This window comes from Scyliorhinus torazame, chromosome 2 (assembly GCF_047496885.1).
Source record: "Scyliorhinus torazame isolate Kashiwa2021f chromosome 2, sScyTor2.1, whole genome shotgun sequence".
NCBI lineage: Eukaryota > Metazoa > Chordata > Chondrichthyes > Carcharhiniformes > Scyliorhinidae > Scyliorhinus > Scyliorhinus torazame.
The window spans coordinates 254337307-254364360 of record NC_092708.1 but is presented as its reverse complement, the minus strand read 5'-3'; the positions used below and the strand labels follow the sequence as shown (position 1 = coordinate 254364360).

The window sequence follows — 27054 nt, the reverse complement described above, 5'->3', positions numbered from 1 at the left end:
TTTGTGTCTGTATTTTCAGTGTGATGGGTCTGTCTCTATTGTCAGTGTGATGGGTCTGTCTCTATTGTCAGTGTGATGGGTTTGTCTCTATTGTCAGTGTGATGGGTCTGTCTCTATTGTCAGTGTGATGGGTTTGTCTCTGTATTGTCAGTGTGATGGGTTTGTCTCTGTCTTGTCGATGATGGGTTTGTCTCTGTATTGTCAGTGTGATGGGTTTGTCTCTGTATTGTCAGTGTGATGTGTTTGTCTCTGTATTGTCAGTGTGATGGGTTTGTCTCTGTATTGTCAGTGTGATGGGTTTGTCCCTGTATTGTCAGTGTGATGGGTTTTTCTCTGTATTGTCAGTGTGATGGACCTTTGTCCCTATTGTCAGTGTGATGGGTTTGTCTCTGTTGTCAGTGCGATGGGTTTGTCTCTATTGTCAGTGTGATGGACCTTTGTCTCTATTGTCAGTGCGATGGGTTTGTCTCTATTGTCAGTGTCATGGGTTTGTCTCTCTTGTCAGTGTCATGGGTTTGTCTCTATTGTCAGTGTGATGGGTTTGTCTCTGTATTGTCAGTGTGATGTGTTTGTCTCTGTATTGTCAGTGTGATGGATTTGTCTCTCTTGTCAGTGTGATGGGTTTGTCTCTGTTGTCAGTGTGATGGGTTTGTCTCTATTGTCAGTGTGATGGGTTTGTCTCTGTATTGTCAGTGTGATGGGTTTGTCTCTCTTGTCAGTGTGATGGGTTTGTCTCTGTATTGTCTGTCTGATGGGTTTGTCTCTGTATTGTCAGTGTGATGGGTTTGTTTCTATTGTCAGTGTGATGGGTTTGTCTCTGTATTGTCAGTGTGATGGGTTTGTCTCTCTTGTCAGTGTCATGGGTTTGTCTTTGTTGTCAGTGCGATGGGTTTGTCTCTATTGCCAGTGTGATGGGTTTGTCTCTGTATTGTCAGTATGATGGGTTTGTCTCTGTTGTCAGTGTGATGGGTTTGTCTCTATTGTCAGTCTGATGGGTTTGTCTCTGTATTGTCAGTGTGATGGGGTTGTCTCTGTATTGTCAGTGTGATGGGTTTGTCTCTCTATTGTCAGTGTCATGTGTTTGTCTCTATTGTCAGTGTGATGGGTTTGTCTCTGTATTGTCAGTGTGATGGGTTTGTCTCTGTATTGTCAGTGTGATGAGTTTGTCTCTGTATTGTCAGTGTGATGGGTCTGTCTCTGTATTGTCAGTGTGATGTGTTTGTCTCTGTATTGTCAGTGTGATGGGTTTGTCTCTATTGTCAGTGTGATGGGTTTGTCTCTGTATTGTCAGTGTGATGGGTTTGTCTCTGTGTTGTCAGTGTGATGGGTTTGTCTCTGTATTGTCAGTGTGATGGGTTTGTTTCTATTGTCAGTGTGATGGGTTTGTCTCTGTATTGTCAGTGTGATGGGTTTGTCTCTCTTGTCAGTGTCATGGGTTTGTCTCTGTTGTCAGTGCGATGGGTTTGTCTCTATTGCCAGTGTGATGGGTTTGTCTCTGTATTGTCAGTATGATGGGTTTGTCTCTGTTGTCAGTGTGATGGGTTTGTCTCTATTGTCAGTCTGATGGGTTTGTCTCTGTATTGTCAGTGTGATGGGGTTGTCTCTGTATTGTCAGTGTGATGGGTTTGTCTCTGTATTGTCAGTGTCATGTGTTTGTCTCTATTGTCAGTGTGATGGGTTTGTCTCTGTATTGTCAGTGTGATGGGTTTGTCTCTGTATTGTCAGTGTGATGAGTTTGTCTCTGTATTGTCAGTGTGATGGGTCTGTCTCTGTATTGTCAGTGTGATGTGTTTGTCTCTGTATTGTCAGTGTGATGGGTTTGTCTCTATTGTCAGTGTGATGGGTTTGTCTCTGTATTGTCAGTGTGATGGGTTTGTCTCTGTGTTGTCAGTGTGATGGGTTTGTCTCTGTATTGTCAGTGTGATGGGTTTGTCTCTGTATTGTCAGTGTGATGGGTTTGTCTCTGTATTGTCAGTGTGATGGGTTTGTCTCTGTATTGTCAGTGTGATGAGTTTGTCTCTGTATTGTCAGTGTGATGAGTTTGTCTCTGTATTGTCAGTGTGATGAGTTTGTCTCTGTATTGTCAGTGTGATGAGTTTGTCTCTGTATTGTCAGTGTGATGAGTTTGTCTCTGTATTGTCAGTGTGATGAGTTTGTCTCTGTATTGTCAGTGTGATGAGTTTGTCTCTGTATTGTCAGTGTGATGGGTTTGTCTCTGTATTGTCAGTGTGATGAGTTTGTCTCTCTATTGTCAGTGTGATGAGTTTGTCTCTGTATTGTCAGTGTGATGGGTCTGTCTCTGTATTGTCAGTGTGATGAGTTTGTCTCTGTATTGTCAGTGTGATGAGTTTGTCTCTGTATTGTCAGTGTGATGGGTTTGTCTCTGTATTGTCAGTGTGATGAGTTTGTCTCTGTATTGTCAGTGTGATGAGTTTGTCTCTGTATTGTCAGTGTGATGAGTTTGTCTCTGTATTGTCAGTGTGATGAGTTTGTCTCTGTATTGTCAGTGTGATGGGTTTGTCTCTGTATTGTCAGTGTGATGAGTTTGTCTCTGTATTGTCAGTGTGATGGGTTTGTCTCTGTATTGTCAGTGTGATGGGTTTGTCTCTCTATTGTCAGTGTGATGGGTTTGTCTCTATTGTCAGTGTGATGGGTTTGTCTCTGTATTGTCAGTGTGATGGGTTTGTCTCTCTATTGCCAGTGTGATGGGTTTGTCTCTATTGTCAGTGTGATGGGTTTGTCTCTGTATTGTCAGTGTGATGACTTTGTCTCTCTATTGTCAGTGTGATGGGTTTGTCTCTATTGTCAGTGTGATGGGTTTGTCTCTGTATTGTCAGTGTGATGGGTTTGTCTCTCTATTGCCAGTGTGATGTGTTTGTCTCTATTGTCAGTGTGATGGGTTTGTCTCTGTATTGTCAGTGTGATGGGTTTGTCTCTGTATTGTCAGTGTGATGAGTTTGTCTCTGTATTGTCAGTGTGATGGGTCTGTCTCTGTATTGTCAGTGTGATGTGTTTGTCTCTGTATTGTCAGTGTGATGGGTTTGTCTCTATTGTCAGTGTGATGGGTTTGTCTCTGTATTGTCAGTGTGATGGGTTTGTCTCTGTATTGTCAGTGTGATGGGTCTGTCTCTGTACTGTCAGTGTGATGGGTTTGTCTCTGTATTGTCAGTGTGATGGGTTTGTCTCTATTGTCAGTGTGATGGGTTTGTCTCTGTATTGTCAGTGTGATGGGTTTGTCTCTGTGTTGTCAGTGTGATGGGTTTGTCTCTGTATTGTCAGTGTGATGGGTTTGTCTCTGTACTGTCAGTGTGATGGGTTTGTCTCTGTATTGTCAGTGTGATGGGTTTGTCTCTGTATTGTCAGTGTGATGAGTTTGTCTCTGTATTGTCAGTGTGATGAGTTTGTCTCTGTATTGTCAGTGTGATGAGTTTGTCTCTGTATTGTCAGTGTGATGAGTTTGTCTCTGTATTGTCAGTGTGATGAGTTTGTCTCTGTATTGTCAGTGTGATGAGTTTGTCTCTGTATTGTCAGTGTGATGGGTCTGTCTCTGTATTGTCAGTGTGATGGGTTTGTCTCTGTATTGTCAGTGTGATGACTTTGTCTCTGTATTGTCAGTGTGATGGGTTTGTCTCTATTGTCAGTGTGATGGGTTTGTCTCTATTGTCAGTGTGATGGGTTTGTCTCTATTGTCAGTGTGATGGGTTTGTCTCTATTGTCAGTGTGATGGGTTTGTCTCTGTATTGTCAGTGTGATGGGTTTGTCTCTCTATTGCCAGTGTGATGGGTTTGTCTCTATTGTCAGTGTGATGGGTTTGTCTCTGTATTGTCAGTGTGATGGGTTTGTCTCTCTATTGCCAGTGTGATGGGTTTGTCTCTATTGTCAGTGTGATGGGTTTGTCTCTGTATTGTCAGTGTGATGACTTTGTCTCTGTATTGTCAGTGTGATGGGTTTGTCTCTATTGTCAGTGTGATGGGTTTGTCTCTATTGTCAGTCTGATGGGTTTGTCTCTGTATAGTCAGTGTGATTGGTTTGTCCCTGTATTGTCAGTGTGATGGGTCTGTCTCTGTATTGTCAGTGTGATGGGTTTGTCTCTGTATTGTCAGTGTGATGGGTTTGTCTCTGTATTGTCAGTGTGATAGGTTTGTGTCTGTATTTTCAGTGTGATGGGTCTGTCTCTATTGTCAGTGTGATGGGTCTGTCTCTATTGTCAGTGTGATGGGTTTGTCTCTATTGTCAGTGTGATGGGTCTGTCTCTATTGTCAGTGTGATGGGTTTGTCTCTGTATTGTCAGTGTGATGGGTTTGTCTCTGTCTTGTCGATGATGGGTTTGTCTCTGTATTGTCAGTGTGATGGGTTTGTCTCTGTATTGTCAGTGTGATGTGTTTGTCTCTGTATTGTCAGTGTGATGGGTTTGTCTCTGTATTGTCAGTGTGATGGGTTTGTCCCTGTATTGTCAGTGTGATGGGTTTTTCTCTGTATTGTCAGTGTGATGGACCTTTGTCCCTATTGTCAGTGTGATGGGTTTGTCTCTGTTGTCAGTGCGATGGGTTTGTCTCTATTGTCAGTGTGATGGACCTTTGTCTCTATTGTCAGTGCGATGGGTTTGTCTCTATTGTCAGTGTCATGGGTTTGTCTCTCTTGTCAGTGTCATGGGTTTGTCTCTATTGTCAGTGTGATGGGTTTGTCTCTGTATTGTCAGTGTGATGTGTTTGTCTCTGTATTGTCAGTGTGATGGATTTGTCTCTCTTGTCAGTGTGATGGGTTTGTCTCTGTTGTCAGTGTGATGGGTTTGTCTCTATTGTCAGTGTGATGGGTTTGTCTCTGTATTGTCAGTGTGATGGGTTTGTCTCTCTTGTCAGTGTGATGGGTTTGTCTCTGTATTGTCTGTCTGATGGGTTTGTCTCTGTATTGTCAGTGTGATGGGTTTGTTTCTATTGTCAGTGTGATGGGTTTGTCTCTGTATTGTCAGTGTGATGGGTTTGTCTCTCTTGTCAGTGTCATGGGTTTGTCTTTGTTGTCAGTGCGATGGGTTTGTCTCTATTGCCAGTGTGATGGGTTTGTCTCTGTATTGTCAGTATGATGGGTTTGTCTCTGTTGTCAGTGTGATGGGTTTGTCTCTATTGTCAGTCTGATGGGTTTGTCTCTGTATTGTCAGTGTGATGGGGTTGTCTCTGTATTGTCAGTGTGATGGGTTTGTCTCTCTATTGTCAGTGTCATGTGTTTGTCTCTATTGTCAGTGTGATGGGTTTGTCTCTGTATTGTCAGTGTGATGGGTTTGTCTCTGTATTGTCAGTGTGATGAGTTTGTCTCTGTATTGTCAGTGTGATGGGTCTGTCTCTGTATTGTCAGTGTGATGTGTTTGTCTCTGTATTGTCAGTGTGATGGGTTTGTCTCTATTGTCAGTGTGATGGGTTTGTCTCTGTATTGTCAGTGTGATGGGTTTGTCTCTGTGTTGTCAGTGTGATGGGTTTGTCTCTGTATTGTCAGTGTGATGGGTTTGTTTCTATTGTCAGTGTGATGGGTTTGTCTCTGTATTGTCAGTGTGATGGGTTTGTCTCTCTTGTCAGTGTCATGGGTTTGTCTCTGTTGTCAGTGCGATGGGTTTGTCTCTATTGCCAGTGTGATGGGTTTGTCTCTGTATTGTCAGTATGATGGGTTTGTCTCTGTTGTCAGTGTGATGGGTTTGTCTCTATTGTCAGTCTGATGGGTTTGTCTCTGTATTGTCAGTGTGATGGGGTTGTCTCTGTATTGTCAGTGTGATGGGTTTGTCTCTGTATTGTCAGTGTCATGTGTTTGTCTCTATTGTCAGTGTGATGGGTTTGTCTCTGTATTGTCAGTGTGATGGGTTTGTCTCTGTATTGTCAGTGTGATGAGTTTGTCTCTGTATTGTCAGTGTGATGGGTCTGTCTCTGTATTGTCAGTGTGATGTGTTTGTCTCTGTATTGTCAGTGTGATGGGTTTGTCTCTATTGTCAGTGTGATGGGTTTGTCTCTGTATTGTCAGTGTGATGGGTTTGTCTCTGTGTTGTCAGTGTGATGGGTTTGTCTCTGTATTGTCAGTGTGATGGGTTTGTCTCTGTATTGTCAGTGTGATGGGTTTGTCTCTGTATTGTCAGTGTGATGGGTTTGTCTCTGTATTGTCAGTGTGATGAGTTTGTCTCTGTATTGTCAGTGTGATGAGTTTGTCTCTGTATTGTCAGTGTGATGAGTTTGTCTCTGTATTGTCAGTGTGATGAGTTTGTCTCTGTATTGTCAGTGTGATGAGTTTGTCTCTGTATTGTCAGTGTGATGAGTTTGTCTCTGTATTGTCAGTGTGATGAGTTTGTCTCTGTATTGTCAGTGTGATGGGTTTGTCTCTGTATTGTCAGTGTGATGAGTTTGTCTCTCTATTGTCAGTGTGATGAGTTTGTCTCTGTATTGTCAGTGTGATGGGTCTGTCTCTGTATTGTCAGTGTGATGAGTTTGTCTCTGTATTGTCAGTGTGATGAGTTTGTCTCTGTATTGTCAGTGTGATGGGTTTGTCTCTGTATTGTCAGTGTGATGAGTTTGTCTCTGTATTGTCAGTGTGATGAGTTTGTCTCTGTATTGTCAGTGTGATGAGTTTGTCTCTGTATTGTCAGTGTGATGAGTTTGTCTCTGTATTGTCAGTGTGATGGGTTTGTCTCTGTATTGTCAGTGTGATGAGTTTGTCTCTGTATTGTCAGTGTGATGGGTTTGTCTCTGTATTGTCAGTGTGATGGGTTTGTCTCTCTATTGTCAGTGTGATGGGTTTGTCTCTATTGTCAGTGTGATGGGTTTGTCTCTGTATTGTCAGTGTGATGGGTTTGTCTCTCTATTGCCAGTGTGATGGGTTTGTCTCTATTGTCAGTGTGATGGGTTTGTCTCTGTATTGTCAGTGTGATGACTTTGTCTCTGTATTGTCAGTGTGATGGGTTTGCCTCTATTGTCAGTGTGATGGGTTTGTCTCTGTATTGTCAGTGTGATGGGTTTGTCTCTCTATTGCCAGTGTGATGGGTTTGTCTCTATTGTCAGTCTGATGGGTTTGTCTCTATTGTCAGTGTGATGGGTTTGTCTCTGTATTGTCAGTGTGATGGGTTTGTCTCTATTGCCAGTGTGATGGGTTTGTCTCTGTATTGTCAGTGTGATGGGTTTGTCTCTATTGTCAGTGTGATGGGTTTGTCTCTGCATTGTCAGTGTGATGGGTTTGTCTCTGTATTGTCAGTGTGATGGGTTTGTCTGTATTGTCAGTGTGATGCGTTTGTTTCTGTGTTGTCAGTGTGATGGGTTTGTCTCTGTATTGTCAGTGTGATGGGTTTGTCTCTGTATTGTCAGTGTGATGGGTTTGTCTCTGTATTGTCAGTGTGATGGGTTTGTCTCTGTATTGTCAGTGCGATGGGGTTTTCTCTGTATTGTCAGTGTGATGCGTGGTCTCTATTGTCAGTGTGATCTGTTTGTTTCTGTATTGTCAGTGCGATGGGTTCGTTTCTATTTTCAGTGTGATGGGTTTGTCTCTGTATTGTCAGTGTGATGGGTTTGTCTCTGTATTGTCAGTGTGATGGGTTTGTCTCTGTATTGTCAGTGTGATGGGTTTGTCTCTGTATTGTCAGTGTGATGGGTTTGTCTCTGTATTGTCAGTGTGATGAACCTTTATCTCTATTGTCAGTGTGATGGGTTTGTCTCTGTATTGTCAGTGTGATGGGGTTTTCTCTGTATTGTCAGTGTGATGGGTTTGTCTCTGTATTGTCAGTGTGATGGGTTCGTTTCTATTTTCAGTGTGATGGGTTTGTCTCTGTATTGTCAGTGTGATGGGTTTGTCTCTGTATTGTCAGTGTGATGGGTTCGTTTCTATTTTCAGTGTGATGGGTTTGTCTCTGTATTGTCAGTGTGATGGGTTTGTCTCTGTATTGTCAGTGATGGGTTTGTCTCTGTATTGTCAGTGTGATCTGTTTGTCTCTGTATTGTCAGTGTGATGGGTTAGTTTCTATTTTCAGTGTGATGGGTTTGTCTCTGTATTGTCAGTGTGATGGGTTTGTCTCTGTATTGTCACTGTGATGTGTTTGTCTCTATTGTCAGTGTGATCTGTTTGTTTCTGTATTGTCAGTGTGATGGGTTTGTTTCTATTTTCAGTGTGATGGGTTTGTCTCTGTATTGTCAGTGTGATGTGTTTGTCTCTGTATTGTCAGTGTGATGGGTTTGTCTCTGTATTGTCAGTGTGATGGGTTTGTCTCTGTATTGTCAGTGTTATGGGTTTGTCTCTGTATTGTCAGTCTGATGGGTTTGTCTCTGTATTGTCAGTGTGATGGGTTTGTCTCTGTATTGTCAGTGTGATGGGTTTGTCTCTGTATTGTCAGTGAGATCGGTTTGTCTCTATTGTCAGTGTGATGTGTTTGTTTCTGTATTGTCATTGTGATGGGTTTGTCTCTGTATTGTCAGTGTGATGGGGTTGTCTCTGTATTGTCAGTGTGATGGGTTTGTCTCTGTATTGTCAGTGTGATGGGTTTGTCTCTGTATTGTCAGTGCGATGGACACTTCTCCCTGTATTGTCAGTGTGATGAGTTTGTCTCTGTATTGTCAGTGTGATGGGTTTCTCTCTATTGTCAGTGTGATGGGTTTGTCTCTATTGTCAGTGTGATATGTTTGTCTCTATTGTCAGTGTGATGGGTTTGTGTCTGTATTGTAAGTGTGATGGGTTTGTCTCTCTATTGTCAGTGTGATGGGTTTGTCTCTATTGTCAGTGTGATGGGTTTGTCTCTGTATTGTCAGTGTGATGGGTTTGTCTCTGCATTGTCAGTGTGATGGGTTTGTCTCTGTATTGTCAGTGTGATGCGTTTGTCTCTATTGTCAGTGTGATCTGTTTGTTTCTGTGTTGTCAGTGTGATGGGTTTGTCTCTGTATTGTCAGTGTGATGGGTTTGTCTCTGTATTGTCAGTGTGATGGGTTTGTCTCTGTATTGTCAGTGTGATGGGTTTGTCTCTGTATTGTCAGTGTGATGGGGTTTTCTCTGTATTGTCAGTGTGATCTGTTTGTCTCTGTATTGTCAGTGTGATGGGTTCGTTTCTATTTTCAGTGTGATGGGTTTGTCTCTGTATTGTCAGTGTGATGGGTTTGTCTCTGTATTGTCAGTGTGATGGGTTTGTCTCTGTATTGTCAGTGTGATGGGTTTGTCTCTGTATTGTCAGTGTTATGGGTTTGTCTCTGTATTGTCAGTCTGATGGGTTTGTCTCTGTATTGTCAGTGTGATGGGTTTGTCTCTGTATTGTCAGTGTGATGGGTTTGTCTCTGTATTGTCAGTGAGATCGGTTTGTCTCTATTGTCAGTGTGATGTGTTTGTTTCTGTATTGTCATTGTGATGGGTTTGTCTCTGTATTGTCAGTGTGATGGGGTTGTCTCTGTATTGTCAGTGCGATGGACACTTCTCCCTGTATTGTCAGTGTGATGGGTTTGTCTCTGTATTGTCAGTGTGATGGGTTTGTCTCTGTATTGTCGGTGTGATTGGTTTGTCTCTATTGTCAGTGTGATGGGTTTGTCTCTGTATTGTCAGTGTGATGGGTTTGTCTCTATTGTCAGTGTGATGGGTTTGTCTCTGTATTGTCAGTGTGATGGGTTTGTCTCTGTATTGTCAGTGTGATGGGTTTGTCTCTGTATTGTCAGTGCGATGGACACTTGTCCCTGTATTGTCAGTGTGATGGGTTTGTCTCTGTATTGTCAATGCGATGGACACTTGTCCCTGTATTGTCAGTCTGATGGATGTTTTTCTCTGTCTTGTCAGCGGAATGAGTGGAGTTTTGGCTCCTGGTGCAACAAACATTCAAACCCTCCACCACCGATGAACAGTGGCGGCGGTGTGCACCATCTACAAGATGCACTGCAGTAACTCACCAACGTTCCTTAGACAGCACCTTCCAAAACCACACCACCACCATATAGAAGGACAAGAGCAGCAGATCCCTGAAAAGCCCAGCACCCAGAGGTTCCCCCCCAAGTCACTCACCACCCTGATTTGGAAATATATCGACGTTCCTTCACTGTCGTTGGAACAACATCTTGGAACTCCCTCCCTAACAGCACTGTGGGTGTACCTATGCCTCAAGGACTGCAGCGGTTCAAGAAAGCAGCTCACCACCACCTGCTGAAGGGCAATGAGGCATGGGCTATAAATGTTGGTCCAACTAGTGATGCCCACCTCCCGTAAATGAATTTTAAAAAACAAAATGATAAATTAATTAAAAACCAGTGGAATAATTTTCCAACCCTGTCAGCAGATGTATGGTGAAATGAAAATGAAATGAAAATCGCTTATTGTCACAAGTAGGCTTCAAATGAAGTTACTGTGAAAAGCCCCTAGTCGCCACATTCCGGCACCTGTTCGGGGAGGCTGGTATGGGAATTGAACCGTGCTGTTGGCCTGCCTTGGTCTGCTTTAAAAGCCAGCGATTTAGCCCAGTGTGCTAAACCAGCCCCTTGTGGTTGGGTGGGGGCTCTAAATTCTCTGTGAATGTGACAGTCTGGCAGTGCTCTTCCCCGCCTTGTTCATGGTTGGGATTTTTTGGTACCGCTGGAACACAAAATTTCCCATTTTCTTTTGCCATAGGTCCCACCACGGACCAGTCCGGAGCTCCCCTGAGTTTGAGGTTTTTCCTTTTGACTTATATGCCAGGTTCAAGACATGTCAAATTTCCCACTGATGTATTTCTGGAATCACAAATGCATTAATTTGCAACTCATAAATGTTTATTAAAAGGTCAACTTGCTGAAATTATGTTTCCCCCTCCCCTCCAAATTGAGTGTCCCCCCCCCCCCCAGCAGATAATTAAAATGTTCAGTTTTATATCTGTAACATGCACCTGGCAAACTTTGGTGCAGGCACAATTTGGAGATCATTGTCACCTTCCTTTTAAGGTTGTCGCCGCGAAATATTGAGTGCCTGTATCACAAGCTGCGCCAAGGCTAGACATGAGAGGCAAGACCTGCGGGGAGGGGCAAGCAGGGCTCTAGGTTTGGGTGGGGTATCGTGAGTGGGGAGGGAGGAAACAGAGGCGGGACTGTAGGGGGGAACACTAGAGGGGAGGGTGGAGATGGAGGCACGTCAGGTGGCGAATGAGGAAACACGTGAGGAGAGGGTGCAAACAGAACCAGGACGAGGGCAGGGGCTAAACACGAGATGGGAGGGGAGAGACGGTGGTAGGACTAGGAGACAGTCAAGGAACAGAGTTCAGTAGTGAAAGATTGTCTTGGGACAAAAGGAATAAGACTGACAATGGGAAAATCAGAGATTGTCCTGGGGCTGAGGCCATGCTGTTGGGCGCATATTGAATGGAATTTCCTGGGACTGTATGGCCTGTATGTGTTGGTCATAGTCTTGCGTGGGGTAAGGCCTCTCTGTGCAGTGCAATAATGGTTGTGTTTGGTGTGTAGATCATGGTTAGTCACCTGAGGTATTTGGTCTTATGGGTTCGAGCCATGGTATTGTGTGGCAGAGTGCATAGTGACATTCAACGAAGCATCTTGTGTGTCAATAACTGAAACGTCATGGGGTGATTTGTATAGTATCATGGTGGGAGTGAGGGCAGGAGCTGGTCCTGCAAAGCAAAGGTGCATGTAATCTCAAGGTCAGGTCGACAAATGGCATGGGGACACCAACATTAAAGGGTTAAGCGGGAAGAACAGGAATATCCACATGATCAATGATGAGGTCAAGGCTAACAGGCGGGAATGGGAATTAGGCAGTGGTGAGTGTGGAGGAGGATGGGAGGAACTTAGTGGGTGATAGGGGGAGGTTACAAACTGGTCCACTCGCACAAGTCAACAGCGCCATTTTTGCATTCATCGAAGAATGACACAGTTTGAAAAACAAGCCAGAAAGAAAATTGATCGGGAAGCGGTCTCAGGATGTGTGAGACGAGTTCAGCCAAATAATTTTGGACCAATTGAAGGGGCACCCTTTAAGCTTCCTGCTCAAACCATGGAAAGCATGGCTTGGCTGAGTGCTGGACTCGAGGGTCTAATGCAAAATGAACGAGCTTGGCTCCTTGACTAATGTTGCACATTTAGATGGGAGTCCATTAAGTCTAGTGTTGTGGTGAACTTGGTCTTAATTGGCATCTGATCCTTACAGAAGCATGTGGGAATGGATGGAGGACCAAGGCTGCCGCGCAGTCGCTACATGGCCCCTGCAACCTCTATTTCTCAGTGTTCATGGTATTCAAAGCACCATGCTTTCAGTCATGACATAATTGCAAGGATTGGGTATTGATATTTATTGTCAAGGCCACTGGAGGACAACTGCCAGAAGGCTGACAATGGGTTACCGGACACTGACCTTTTCTACCTAATTTTTTTTTTTTTTTAATATTTTATTGAAAATTTTTGGTCAACCAACACAGTACATTGTGCATCCTTTACACAATATTATAACAACACAAATAACAATGACCTATTTTATAAACAGAAAATGAATAAATAATAAATAACAAAAATGAAAACTAACCCTAATTGGCAACTGCCTTATCACAAGTAACACTCTCCAAAAATATAATTTAACAGTCCAATATATAATTATCTGTAGCAATGACCTATACATATTATACAGTATATATTAACAACCCTGAGAGTCCTTCTGGTTCCTCCTCCCCCCCCCCCCCCCCCCCCCCCCCCCCCCCGATCCTGGGCTGCTGCTGCTGCCTTCTTTTTTCCATTCCATCTATCTTTCTGCGAGGTATTCGACGAACGGTTGCCACCGCCTGGTGAACCCTTGAGCCGACCCCCTTAGGACGAACTTAATCCGCTCTAGCTTTATAAACCCTGCCATGTCATTTATCCAGGTCTCCACCCCCGGGGGCTTGGCTTCTTTCCACATTAGCAATATCCTACGCCGGGCTACTAGGGACGCAAAGGCCAAAACATCGGCCTCTCTCGCCCCCTGCACTACCGGCTCTTGTGCAACCCCAAATATAGCCAACCCCAAGCTTGGTTCGACCCGGACCCCTTTGTCACCCCCATCCAAAGCACCTTTGTCACCCCCATCCAAAACCCCTGTAGTGCCGGGCATGACCAAAACATATGGGTATGATTCGCTGGGCTTCTCGAGCACCTCGCACACCTATCCTCCACCCCAAAAAATTTACTGAGCCGTGCTCCAGTCATATGCGCCCTGTGTAATACCTTAAACTGAATCAGGCTTAGCCTGGCACACGAGGACGACGAGTTTACCCTGCTTAGGGCATCTGCCCACAGCCCCTCCTCGATCTCCTCCCCCAGCTCTTCTTCCCATTTCCCTTTTAGTTCATCTACCATAGTCTCCCCTTCGTCCCTCATTTCCCTATATATATCTGACACCTTACCATCCCCCACCCATGTCTTTGAGATCACTCTGTCCTGCACCTCTTGTGTCGGGAGCTGCGGGAATTCCCTCACCTGTTGCCTCGCAAAAGCCCTCAGTTGCATATACCTGAATGCATTCCCTTGGGGCAACCCATATTTCTCGGTCAGCGCTCCCAGACTCGCGAACTTCCCATCCACAAACAGATCTTTCAGTTGCATTATTCCTGCTCTTTGCCACATTCCATATCCCCCATCCATTCCCCCCGGGGCAAACCTATGGTTGTTTCTTATCGGGGACCCCCCCAAGGCTCCAGTCTTTCCCCTATGCCGTCTCCACTGTCCCCAAATCTTCAGTGTAGCCACCACCACCGGGCTTGTGGTGTAGTTCCTCGGTGAGAAGGGCAATGGGGCTGTCACCATAGCCTGTAGGCTAGTCCCCCTACAGGACGCCCTCTCTAATCTCTTCCACGCCGCTCCCTCCTCCTCTCCCATCCACTTACTCACCATTGAAATATTAGCGGCCCAATAATACTCACTTAGGCTCGGTAGTGCCAGCCCCCCCCCTATCCCTGCTACGCTGTAAGAATCCCTTCCTCACTCTCGGGGTCTTCCCGGCCCACACAAAACCCATGATGCTCTTTTCGATCCTTTTAAAAAAAGCCTTTGTGACCACCACCGGGAGGCACTGAAACACAAAGAGGAATCTCGGGAGGACCACCATCTTAACCGCCTGCACCCTCCCTGCCATTGACAGGGATACCATATCCCATCTCTTGAAATCCTCCTCCATCTGTTCCACCAACCGCGTTAAATTTAACCTATGCAATGTGCCCCAATTCTTGGCTATCTAGATCCCCAGGTAACGAAAGTCCCTTGTTACCTTCCTCAACGGTAGGTCTTCTATTTCTCTACTCTGCTCCCCTGGATGCACCACAAACAACTCACTTTTCCCCATGTTCAATTTATACCCTGAAAAATCCCCAAACTCCCCAAGTATCCGCATTATTTCTGGCATCCCCTCCGCCGGGTCTGCCACATATAGTAACAAATCGTCCGCATACAAAGATACCCGGTGTTCTTCTCCTCCTCTAAGTACTCCCCTCCACTTCTTGGAACCCCTCAACGCTATCGCCAGGGGCTCAATCGCCAGTGCAAACAATAATGGGGACAGAGGGCATCCCTGCCTTGTCCCTCTATGGAGCCGAAAATATGCAGATCCCCGTCCATTCGTGACCACGCTCGCCATCGGGGCCCTATACAACAGCTGCACCCATCTAACATACCCCTCTCCAAAACCAAATCTCCTCAACACCTCCCACAAATAATCCCACTCCACTCTATCAAATGCTTTCTCGGCATCCATCGCCACTACTATCTCCGTTTCCCCCTCTGGTGGGGCCATCATCATTACCCCTAACAGCCTCCGTATATTCGTGTTCAGCTGTCTCCCCTTCACAAACCCAGTTTGGTCCTCGTGGACCACCCCCGGGACACATTCCTCTATTCTCATTGCCATTACCTTGGCCAGGATCTTGGCATCTACATTTAGGAGGGAAATAGGTCTATAGGACCCGCATTGTAGCGGGTCCTTTTCCTTCTTTAAGAGAAGCGATATCGTTGCTTCAGACATAGTCGGGGGCAGTTGTCCCCTTTCCTTTGCCTCATTAAAGGTCCTCGTCAATACCGGGGCGAGCAAGTCCACATATTTTCTATAGAATTCGACTGGGAATCCATCCGGTCCCGGGGCCTTTCCCGCCTGCATGCTCCTAATTCCTTTCACCACTTCTTCTACCTCGATCTGTGCTCCCAGTCCCACCCATTCCTGCTCTTCCCCCTTGGGAAATTCCAGCCGATCCAAAAAGCCCATCATTCTCTCCCTCCCATCCGGGGGTTGAGCTTCATATAATTTTTTATAAAATGTCTTGAACACTCCATTCACTCTCTCCGCTTCCCGCTCCATCTCTCCTTCCTCATCCCTCACTCCCCCTATTTCCCTCGCTGCTCCCCTTTTCCTCAATTGGTGTGCCAGCAACCTGCTCACCTTCTCCCCATATTCGTACTGTACACCCTGTGCCTTCCTCCATTGTGCCTCTGCAGTGCCCGTAGTCAGCAAGTCAAATTCTACATGTAGCCTTTGCCTTTCCCTGTACAGTCCCTCCTCCGGTGCTTCCGCATATTGTCTGTCCACCCTCAAAAGTTCTTGCAGCAACCGCTCCCGTTCCTTACTCTCCTGCTTCCCTTTATGTGCCCTTATTGATATCAGCTCCCCTCTAACCACCGCCTTCAACGCCTCCCAGACCACTCCCACCTGGACCTCCCCATTATCATTGAGTTCCAAGTACTTTTCAATGCACCCCCTTACCCTTAGACACACCCCCTCATCTGCCATTAGTCCCATGTCCATTCTCCAGGGTGGGCGCCCTCCTGTTTCCTCCCCTATCTCCAAGTCTACCCAGTGTGGAGCGTGATCCGAAATGGCTATAGCCGTATACTCCGTTCCCCTCACCTTCGGGATCAACGCCCTTCCCAGCACAAAAAAGTCTATTTGCGAGTAGACTTTATGGACATAGGAGAAAAACGAGAACTCCTTACTCCTAGGTCTGCTAAATCTCCACGGGTCTACTCCTCCCGTCTGCTCCATAAAATCTTTAAGTACCTTGGCTGCTGCCGGCCTCCTTCCAGTCCTGGACTTCGACCTATCCAGCCCTGGTTCCAACACCGTATTAAAATCTCCCCCCATTATCAGCTTTCCAATCTCTAGGTCCGGAATGCGTCCTAGCATCCGCCTCATAAAATTGGCATCATCCCAGTTCGGGGCATATACGTTTACCAAAACCACCGTCTCCCCCTGTAGTTTGCCACTCACCATCACGTATCTGCCCCGTTATCCGCCACTATAGTCTTTGCCTCGAACATTACCCGCTTCCCCACTAATATAGCCACCCCCCTGTTTTTCGCATCTAGCCCCGAATGGAACACCTGCCCCACCCATCCTTTGCGTAGCCTAACCTGGTCTATCAGTTTCAGGTGCGTTTCCTGTAACATAACCACATCTGCCTTAAGTTTCTTAAGGTGTGCGAGTACCCGTGCCCTCTTTATCGGCCCGTTCAGCCCTCTCACGTTCCACGTGATCAGCCGGGTTGGGGGGCTTCCTACCCCCCCCCCCTTGTCGATTAGCCATCCCCTTTTTCCAGCTCCTCACCCGGTTCCCACGCAGCTGTATCTCCCCCAGGCGGTGCCCCCCCCCGCCCATCCCCTCCCATACCAGCTCCCCCCTCTCCCCAGCAGCAGCAACCCAGTAATTCCCCCCTCCTACCCCCCCCCCCCCCCGCTAGATCCCCCGCTAGCGTAATTACTCCCCCCATGTTGCTCCCAGAAGTCAGCAAACTCTGGCCGACCTCGGCTTCCCCCCGTGACCTCGGCTCGCACCGTGCGACGCCCCCTCCTTCCTGCTTCTCTATTCCCGCCATGATTATCATAGCGCGGGAACCAAGCCCGCGCTTCTCCCTTGGCCCCACCCCCAATGGCCAACGCCCCATCTCCTCCACCTCCCCTCCTCCCCCCATCACCACCTGTGGAAGAGAGAAAAGTTACCACATCGCAGGATTAGTACATAAAACTCCGCTTTCCCCCCTTTTTAACCCCCCTCTTCGCCCCCCACATTAATTGCTCAAATGTATCCACTTGTAAGGAGTAGAGAATGCAGGCTACAGACAATGTGCCTTGTTGATGCTATGATTAAAATGAGGTGAAGAAGGGCCCGCTGCCAATCGGCACAGCTCAGGGAAGGCCATCGGCCTGAGGATCAAGATCAAGAGGATCAGGACCCCAGATGTTGCTGAGGAGGAGCCAAATCCGTGAAGCCGTTTGGCATAACCAAGGGTGCCCAGGAAACAGGGCTCATCCATGGAGAAGAGCGGAAGACAGTGCACCAGGCATCTTGTCTAGGAATTTGGTAGCTCACATTTTCCACATTCTCCGTGAGGAACCCACACCCCACAGTCTTGGAGGGCTTCAAATGCTGGTTGGACTGAAGGCTACCACTACACAGAAGTTTTGTTGCCAGTGACTCCTTCCAGGGATCTTTGCGGAATCTCACAATTGACGTCACACAAACACATAAGGGACATGACTGATATTCTGTTCAGTAAAGCTCATCATCATGTACGGTTCCGCATGAATGAAGCACGTTAGACTGCCAGAGCTATGGGATTTGATGCTATCTCAGGTTTCCTGCAAGTGAATGCATGTGGCCTTGAGAGCTCCCTGGCAGCAGCCTGTAAGGTTCATTCATAGAAAAGGATTTCACTCTCTGAATGTCCAGCTAATTTGTCATTACAGAAAGCAGACCAGCATATTTTTGCTAGGTATGCAGGGAACTCATTGACTCTTCCATTTTGAGTCAGATGCAGGTATCGGAGATATGTGAGAGACCTTGGCACTTAGAAGGTTGACTCCTCAGTGATAAGGGGTATCCCTTGAAGACATAGCTGATGATGTCAGTTCACTGGCCACAAGAGTGCATCTGAGGAGAGATGCACATTCCACCACAAGAACAAAGCATTGTAATCTTAAAGATGCATTCCACTGTTTGGACAGGTCAGGCATGGCTCCCCAAAACTCACCACAGAGTAGCACGCATCATCATTTTTTCTGCATCCTGCATATCCTAGCATTGAAAAGAGGGGATGCATTGCCAAAGGGAGACATTGAAAAGGGGGGATGTGTTGTTAAAGGGAGACATTGAGGTGCTGGATGTCTAATTGGATGAGGAGGCCTTGGAAAGGGATGTCTCTGAGGAGGGCAAAGATTCAGAAGGGCCACGTGAAGATGCCATTGGGCCAACTCAATGCAATGGTGACAACCTCATAGCTGAAAGATTTCTTGAGGTGTTCATAATCAAAGTTATCTTCAGGCAGGGGACACAACAAACCTTCATTGTCAGCATCAACATATCAGGAAACATCATTGGTTTCACAATGTCACAGAATCAGTCAAAATCTCTTTCTGCTCAAATGATGGGCTCATCCATGGAAGACATTATAGCCTTGGGAACATGTGGCTACTGTGGAATGTGAATAGCACTCCATTAGTGCACTGCCTGAAGCAACTGTAAGCAGTGCAGTCCTTTCAACCATGACGTCAACAAGTCAATGGGCATGGCAGCTTTCAAATAGCTGGATGCGCTCGTGTCAGTATGACCAGAGCTTGGCAGGGTGACAAGAACTGGAAAACATTCGTCAGTGGTTAGGCCTTGATAGTCTGAAGAGGAAGGAACATCCAAGAACACCACCTGTCCATTTGCCAGTTCTCATGGATGAATAATGCGGAGGCCTCATCTTGCTACTCAGCCCCAATGTGCCTTCTGACATAGGACTACAGCATGCACACAAAGGCACGAGTTTTGTTCTCACAGTGTGGCTCAGCAGGGCCATGGTTTGATTCTTTACAAACACTCACGTTCCTGTGTTTGTTGAAAGTCTATCAAATTTATGTTCTGCATTACCGTGACATTTGGAAGAAAGGTGGCCCAGTTAGTAGACACTTTCTACCCCTTGTCTAAATAAATCAACCCCAACGTACTTATACAATCCCGGTTGATGCCTTTAAATAATTCAGTGTCATGCACGGGGAGTGTGAGAACTAAGAGAGGAATAACGTTCAACCATAAACATGGAGACGATAACAATGCTGCAGGGAGACATGAAAGCCTATCTATGGCGCTTGACAATGAATACTACTTTTCCCAAAAGCCCAATGCCACAAAATAAACGGCATTGCAAGGTACACTTGGGTGAAACTATTTGAATGGTTGTCGCAACAAAAACTTGTGCCATCCAGAAACTATGTAAGGATGTTATGCTTTAGTTATACAGGGTATTGGTGACACCGCATCGCAAATACTGTGCGCTGTTTTGGCCTCCTTATTTAAGGAATAATGTAAATGCGTTGGAGACAGTTCAGAGGAGGTTTACTAGATTGATACCTGGAATGGGCGGGATGTCTTATGAGGATAAGTTGGAGAGGCTGGGCTTGTTTCCACTGGAGTTTAGAAGAGTGAGGGGTGACGTGACTGAAGTGTTTAAGATCCTGAATGGTATCGACTTAGTGGACATTGAAAGGATGTTTCCGAGGCGGCACGTGGCACAGTGGTTAGCACTGGGACTTCGGCGCTGAGGACCCGGATTCGAATCTCAGCCCTGGGTCACTGTCCGTGTGGAGTTTGCACATTCTCCCCATGTCTGCGTGGGATTCACCCCCACAACCTAAAGATGGGCAGGTTAGGTGGATTGGCCAAGCTAAATTGCCCCTTAATTGGAAAAAAATAATTGGTTACTCTAAATTTATAAGAAAAAAGAAAAAGAACTGAAAGGATGTTTCCTCCTGTGGGTGAGACCAGAACTTGGGGGCACTGTTAAAATTAGGGGTTGCCTTTTTTGGACAGAGATGTGGAGAATGTTTTTCTCTCACAGGATAGTGCAACCTTGGAAGTCTGCCTCAGGCGATGGAAGCGGGATCACTGAATATTTTTAAAGCAGAAGTAGATAGATTCTTGTTCGACAAAAAGGTACATATATTCTTGTTGGACATGGGAATCAAAGATAATCGGGGGTAGATGGGGAATGTAGAACACAAAACAACAGATCAACCTTGATCTTATTGAATGGCAGAACAGGCTCGAGGGGCCAAATGCCTACATCTGGTCCTATTTCATACATCTGTATATACGGATCTCATTGTGACTGCATCAGGATGATCACTAACCTGAGCCCTGCCTGAGACGTAAAGGACACAGGTGTATTGTCCAGCTATCATTGTCACATATGAAGTGACTGTGTTACTGCAACAGATTTGGAAATAAAGGCTTATCATGGTGATGCGATTGAGTGAGAATTAATGCAACTGAGAAGCATGGGATGGGAGCTCATTGAGGGGGGGGGAAGATACATTTTAGACTCTTGAATGAACTTGGGACCTTGTATCATGTTAATTAGCTATTGAATACCTCAGACTTGGCGAGGGATAAATATGGAATATATTTACAACAGTGAAAAGTGATAGAATACCCCACCATCCTTGTGCATTCAATACTTCTGAATTTTTCTTAACCTACCGCTACGTCTAGGTTCAGCCCTGATATCAGCAGCAGAGGTTGAGGCAACTTGCTGACTGTTATGTCCTGTTCTCCCAGAAGACTTTGCCGGATGCCTTCAAGTGGTCAAGGCTTGGATGGCCCCTACCTGCGAAGGGTCACCTGCTCTCCTCCTCAGCCTGACCTGCTTGAGTTGATGGGGTCATGGGAAGTGGGGATTTTTAACGGCAGGACACCATTGGAGTGTCCTGAGTTGGAGGTCCTAGGAGTTCTGGCAGCACGGTAGCACAGATCCAGGATCCCAGGTTCGATTCCCGGCTTGGTGGGTCACTGTCACTGTCTGTGTGGAGTCTGCACGTTCTCCCCGTGTCTGCATGGGTTTCCTCCGGGTGCTCCGGTTTGCTCCCACAATCCAAAGATGTGCAGGTTAGGTGGATTGGCCATGATAAATTGCCCTTAGTGTCCAAAAAAGGTTAGGTGGGGTTACAGGGATGGGGTGGAGGCGTGGGCTTAAGTAACGTGCTCTTTCCGTGGGCTGGTGCAGACTCGATGGGCCGAATGGCCTCCTTCTGCACCGTAAATTCTATGGTGCTCCTTCTCCCTTTGGGTGTCCAATGGAACCCTCACTGGCTCTTTGAAGAGAAGGGAGCAACTGTGAGGAGGTTGAAGTGCAACGTTCCCCTCTCACTTAGCCACCGCTGCCACACATCACTGGCTGGAGGATGGGGGCCAGATTTCCCTACTCAATTGTCATGGATTCCTTTTTTAAATTTTTTATTCTTTTTACATCGACAGGAACCGAGGTTACTGGCGGCGCAGAATCAGTCAGAGCTCGCCCCGCCTGCATGACATTGTGTAACCACCCCTCCTCACCAGGAATTTTTAGCAGTGTTTAAAATATTGCCGGGTTACACATCTCTTTTCCCAGCCGAGGTGACACTTGGGGTGGGGATGGAGGTAAATTACACCCCATGTGGTTAAAAATGAATGAGGACAAATTGTTAATGGGCCACCCTTGTCTGGATATTTCTGATGTTTTTTTTGTTTGATATTGGTGTGGATTGATGAACAAATGCGGATGAATAGCTTCTTTACTGAATATAGGTGCAGCCTAGATGCTCCAGTTTTATACATAAGGCATGAGTGAAGCTCAGCAATAAATGCAAAGAATGTAATGTGTGCTGGGGGAAACTGGCCTCTTGCTCTTGGCCACTGCCCTTGCAATTAACAGTCTTTGCCACTCTTTGCAATTTTAGATATGATCTAACATGGATTTTAAATCAATATGTTTCTGAATTATCTTTGCAGATTTTTAATGGAAAGCTGCTCGCAAGTAAATGATGTCTTAATAAGTGTTTTTTTTTCTCTCCTCCTTTGTCCACAGTTCCTGGAGGTGTCAACCCAGAAGGCCATCTTCCTTTCTCCCTCATAATTGTCGTGGTTACGTCGACCATTGTTACTGGTGTAGTTCTAACCTGTGCTGGACTTGCTCTCAGTAAGAATTTCATTAAACTTTGTACTGCACCGCTCCCTTCTCAACCAACATTTCATAAGCTATGAGCTCAGGAGAAATTTTTTTGTTTTGGTTTTAAATTGTTGTTGATGAATGCTTCTCCCAATAACGTCATTCTGTGCATGCATGCATCACTGAAAACATTTTATCACCAGCTTCACTTCCCCCAATCCATCCATAACTGAAACAAACGAGGAAAGGAAGTTAGTAACGCAAGAGATAACAGTGTAAATATGTGTGTCACATGGCTTCACCTTTCATTCCGTTTATATTCTTTGTGTAGGTAGAATGCCTGGCTCAGTACATTCCTACCTGTACCAGAGTTGGTTACATAGATGCTGAAGTCTAGAAGACCCAATATGCATATCTCAAAGTTTATATATCAGCTCATGAGGTAGTATGGAAACTTGCATTTCTGTTGCCCCTTTAATATTGTAAAAGTCCTAAGGTGCTTCACAGAGGTGTTACCAGGTCAACACCAACCAAGCCAAAGAAGGAGCGATTCCAACAAGTGGCCGAAAGATTTGGTCAAAGTGTTGCTGAATCATTTGTTTTCAGGAGGAAAGAGAAATATGGAGAGGTTTGGGTGGGAATTCCAAAGGTTAGGGCCGAGGCAGCTGAAGACATGGCCACCAGTTATGAAGCAAAGAATATCGAGGATGCACATGAGTCTATAATTGACGGAGCGCCGTGTTCTTAGAGATTGTAATGTTTGAAGGGGGTTGCTGAGATAGGGAAGGCCAAGGAGTTTGAACCTGAGGGAGAAAATTTTAACTTTGGCTCCTGGTCCACCAGTGCTTCAATGTAGGCGAGCGAGGACAGGAAAGATGGACGAATGTGATTTGGTGCATGTTAGAATTCTGGAGCTGATGCAGAATAAGATGACAAGAAAATGTGAATCAAATCTTAGTCCTTCAGTTCCCTCTACCATTCATTTTATCCATCTGCATATGGAATATCACAAGGATTTTGCCTATTTTCCCCTTTGTAAGATTATTCTAAATATTTAGCTCTGTTTGAGGAAACATTGTACCTCTCATACTTGTTTCAAATTAACTTTTCATTCAGATCTGCTGCTTATACTTTTTTGAATTATTTTGAAGTAATAATAAAAGTCTCTCCATAAATGCTTAATATTAGACTTTAAGATGCTGGCCTCCGTGGAACATAGGAACAGGAGTGGGCCATTCAGCTCCTCAAGCATGTTCTGCCATTGAAATAGATTGTGGTTAATCTGTATCAAAACATCAGCTACTTCCATTGGTTCTGTATATCATAATACCCTCTCAAACGAAGACATATCAATCTCAATTTTGAATGTTCAATTGACCTACTTCCAACAGTTTGGTAAACGTTTCTACTACCTTTGTGCGAAGTGGTGCTTTTTAACACCATCACTAAATTGCCTAGCCCCGGGGCAGCACGGTAGCGCAGTGGTTAGCACTGTTGACTCACGGTGCCGACGACCCAGGTTCGAGCCTGGCTCTGGGTCACTGTCTGTGTGGAGTTTGCACGTTCTCCCTTGTCTGCGTGGGACTGCCCCGCAACCCAAAGATGTGCAGGGTAGGTGGATTGGCCACGCTAAATTGCCCCTCAATTTGAAAGAAAATAATTGGGCACTTTAAATTTATTTTAATTTTTTTTTATAAATCACCTAGCTCTGCGTTAATAATAGTAATCGCTTATTGTCACAAGTAGGCTTCAATGACGTTACTGTGAAAAGCCCCTAGTCGCCACATTCCGGCGCATGTTCGGGAGGCGAGTACGAGAATTTAACCCGCACTGCTGGCATTGTTCTGCATTGCAAGCCAGCTGTTTAGCTCACTGTGCTAAGCCAGCCCCTTGTTGATCCCTTGTTCTGGACTCCTCCTCCAGTGGAAAAGTTTTTTCTCCATTTACCCCATCAAGTCCTTTCATCATATAAAATACCTGAACTAGATTGCCGTTAATCTTCTAATCTCAACAGAATACAAGCCTGAGTTTTGGAACAGTTCCCCATAATTTAACCCCTTTAGTCTCTGAAACGTTTTGGCTCTGCACGTCCTCCAAGTCCTATTTTTCCTGAATTGTAGTGCTTAGAGCTGAGTGCAGTATTCCAGGATTTTGATAGAAAAGGGAGTTAAGGGTAATGGTGGGGGTGAGGGGGGAACAGACCGGAAAGTGGAGTTGGGACCACAACCAGATCCGTCATGATCTTATTGAATGGCAGAGCAGGCTCAAAGGGCTGAATTGCCTCCTATGTCCCTAGTTGGAGTCTAACCAGAGCTCTGCACCCTTCTGATCTTTTCTAATCCAGTCATTTTGAGATAAAGGTCAACAATCCTTTAGGGTGCGCTTTTCCCACCGCGTCAGCTGGGCACGACGATTGAATAGCAGGAGAGCCCAAATCTGGCTTTGCGCCTGGTGCAAAGACTCATGCAGGTCACCTGACTTGTGGTGCCTGGTGTGATCTGGATCACTCCCTCATTGGGCATGATCCAGGCCATTAAGCTCATTTAAATATCCCAACGCCATATTCACCCGGCGCCCGGAAGTCAACGGCCGTGTCTGTGAGGCCTCAACTGGGCGCAATGTAGCACTGGTTTCCACACTCATGGGCCATTAGAGCCACCAATGTGGTTGGAACAGGGCACAGTAACACCCTGGCACTCGCCCGAGCACCATAGCACTGCCAGGCTAGCACCCTGGCAATGCCACCTGGGCACCCTGACAGTGCCAGGTTGACACTGCCAGGATGCCAGGCTGGAAGTGGCAAGGTGCCCAAGTGCTAGATTGGCACTGCCAAGGGTTGGAGCCTGGCGGCCATGCCCGTGAAAGGGAGTTGAGGATGGGTTTGAGGGAGCCTGAGAAAGGTTATTGGGGTCCTGAAAGTGGGGGGTTCTGAAAGGCGGGTGTAGAGATCAGGGTAGTCTTTCAAAATGGCATCCCGATCTGTGAGGGGCTGGTCCTACTGGTGAGCTCAGCTCCCTAGTGCCGGTAAACTTTGAAAGTGTGGCCTCAACAGAGAGAAACTCCCTGAGGCCTCAAAAAACAGCTAATTGCCATTGAATATCGGTATCAATCTCGGCACTGCAGCCATTGCGAAACACCCTGCCAAACACGGCCAAAACCGGACTTTGAACTTTTTCTGGTGAATCATGCCCTTAATCTTTAAGGCTAGTTTTAGTGACATCTGTACTTGATCCTGTAATGATGCACTTTCACAGACTTCATTCATGAACACAAAAGGTACTTATTAATTAAAAATGGCACAGCAGCCGCATGACTGCAGCTTGCTCCCTACATGTCTCCTGCCTGAGGGATACCCACGCCCCTGGGGTGATTCCCACTCTCTGTCCCAATTGGTCCCCCAAGCCAGGTGACCCTTACTCTGCTATGTTTCCCTTAAAAGGACAATTATCACATTCAGTACAGATCCCCACATCTCCCTCCACAGTTCCTAGCTTCTTGCTGTTTAGAAAAATGCTCTATTTTTCTTGGGTCCAATTGGATGACCTACAGTGAACTTTTTTTGCCCACTCACTTATATCAATGCCCCTTTGCAATGTTTTGCTCTCATCTATAATGTTTACTGCACGACCTTACTAGAGTCATCAGTAAATTAAAATATATGGTTCTGTATCACTTAATCCAGGCCATTTATGAAGATAGTGAAAAACTGAGGCATCTGTACAGATCCCTGATGGGCACCACGAGTCACATCCTGCCAATTTGGGTACATATCCATTACAGCTGCTCTGTCTCCTACATATCCATTACAGCTGCTCTGTCTCCTACATATCCATTACAGCTGCTCTGTCTCCTGCATCCTAACCAATTTCCTAACCAAGCCAACAGGTTGCCTTCAATTGCATGCACCCTAATTGTTGTTAACAGTCTTTACGTGCACGTTATCACATATCTACCCTGTTATTCCATATCAGTGTTAATGGCACAGATGGAATAGTTGACATAGTTCCTTTAACTTGTGTTTATTTTTCTATAATTGTACATTGATTTTTCTTTTTCCAACTATTTTTATCTCTGCTCTCTTGTCCAAGTTGACTCCTCATTTAGTATTCCACCATTGCTGAAGGCCCATCAGTTGATTGGTCAGTGCTCGTGTGATGAGACTTGGTAAACCACAAACCTGGAGTAATGCTCGGAGGTCCTTGGCTTGAATCCCATGCTAGATAGTAAAATCGTCCTGTGGGAGACATGGGTGAGCTGAAAAACTGTGGAGTGTGGTGGCTTGGCTGAGCGATCTAAGGTGCTGGGTTAAGGTTCAAGTCTCTCTGACTCTGTCTCTCTATGACACCACAGCCAACGTTTCATACAGTTTGACCTATGTGGTTGAAAGCAAGCACCAACCAGTTTTCCGATAATGAGATTCCATCCTACTTGACTCAGCATGTACAATCTCCCAGCAGGTCTCTGGAGAGCAGGAAAGGTGGCCGTTTCGCTCTCCCAATAACTAGGGAACATGAGCTATATTAGTAGCATCCCTGCTGACCAAAGCCATGAGCCACACCACATAGACCAAGGATGGAGCATGGGAGGCATCTGGTCTGTCTTGCTCAGCTACACTCGAGCTATGGGGAGATTCCTGTTTTATTTAATAGTAAAGTAGATGAATGACCAACAATCCTGAAATACATGTATTATTCATTTGATTATATATCAATATTTTCTGCTAGAAACTGTCATTTGTATGAAGTACCATTCTTTTAACCCACGGCTTACATTAATCTCAGTTCAGGAGATAGCTTTGCTGCTGTAGAATGTTTGTTATCATATCCCAATTAATTAATATGGCTGACACAACATACAGAGACCAATTTCTTGTATCTTAATGTAAGCAGAGGGTATAGATCACCTGTGTCCTACATCTGCTGATCGAAAGAGTACATTTGAGTTGTGACCCTTGCGGGTAACATGAGTTATATCACGCCCGGGCTATTACATTCTAATCGTGCATACAGGTATTTAGAGCTCAGTGTTGGGTTTTGTATGTTTCAGTTTTAGCTGAAGTAATCCAAACTCCTGTTTTTTTGGCTGATCCTGCCGGCGGGATCATCTGGTCCCATCAGCGGTGACCTACACCCCCCCCCCCCCCCCCCCTCCCCACCCGCCACGGATTCCCCGGCAGC

At 45.8% G+C, this 27054-nt stretch overlaps 1 protein-coding gene across 2 annotated transcripts in view; it reads left to right on the top strand.

Annotated features, from left to right (window-relative positions):
• Positions 1–27054, top strand: part of ltk (leukocyte receptor tyrosine kinase) — a 381725-nt gene that overhangs the window by 270142 nt on the left and 84529 nt on the right. For both annotated transcript variants that reach the window (XM_072486158.1, XM_072486157.1), the window contains one exon: positions 21797–21907. In XM_072486158.1, the coding sequence (XP_072342259.1) occupies positions 21797–21907 (111 nt within the window). The remainder of the gene's footprint in view (positions 1–21796; positions 21908–27054) is intronic.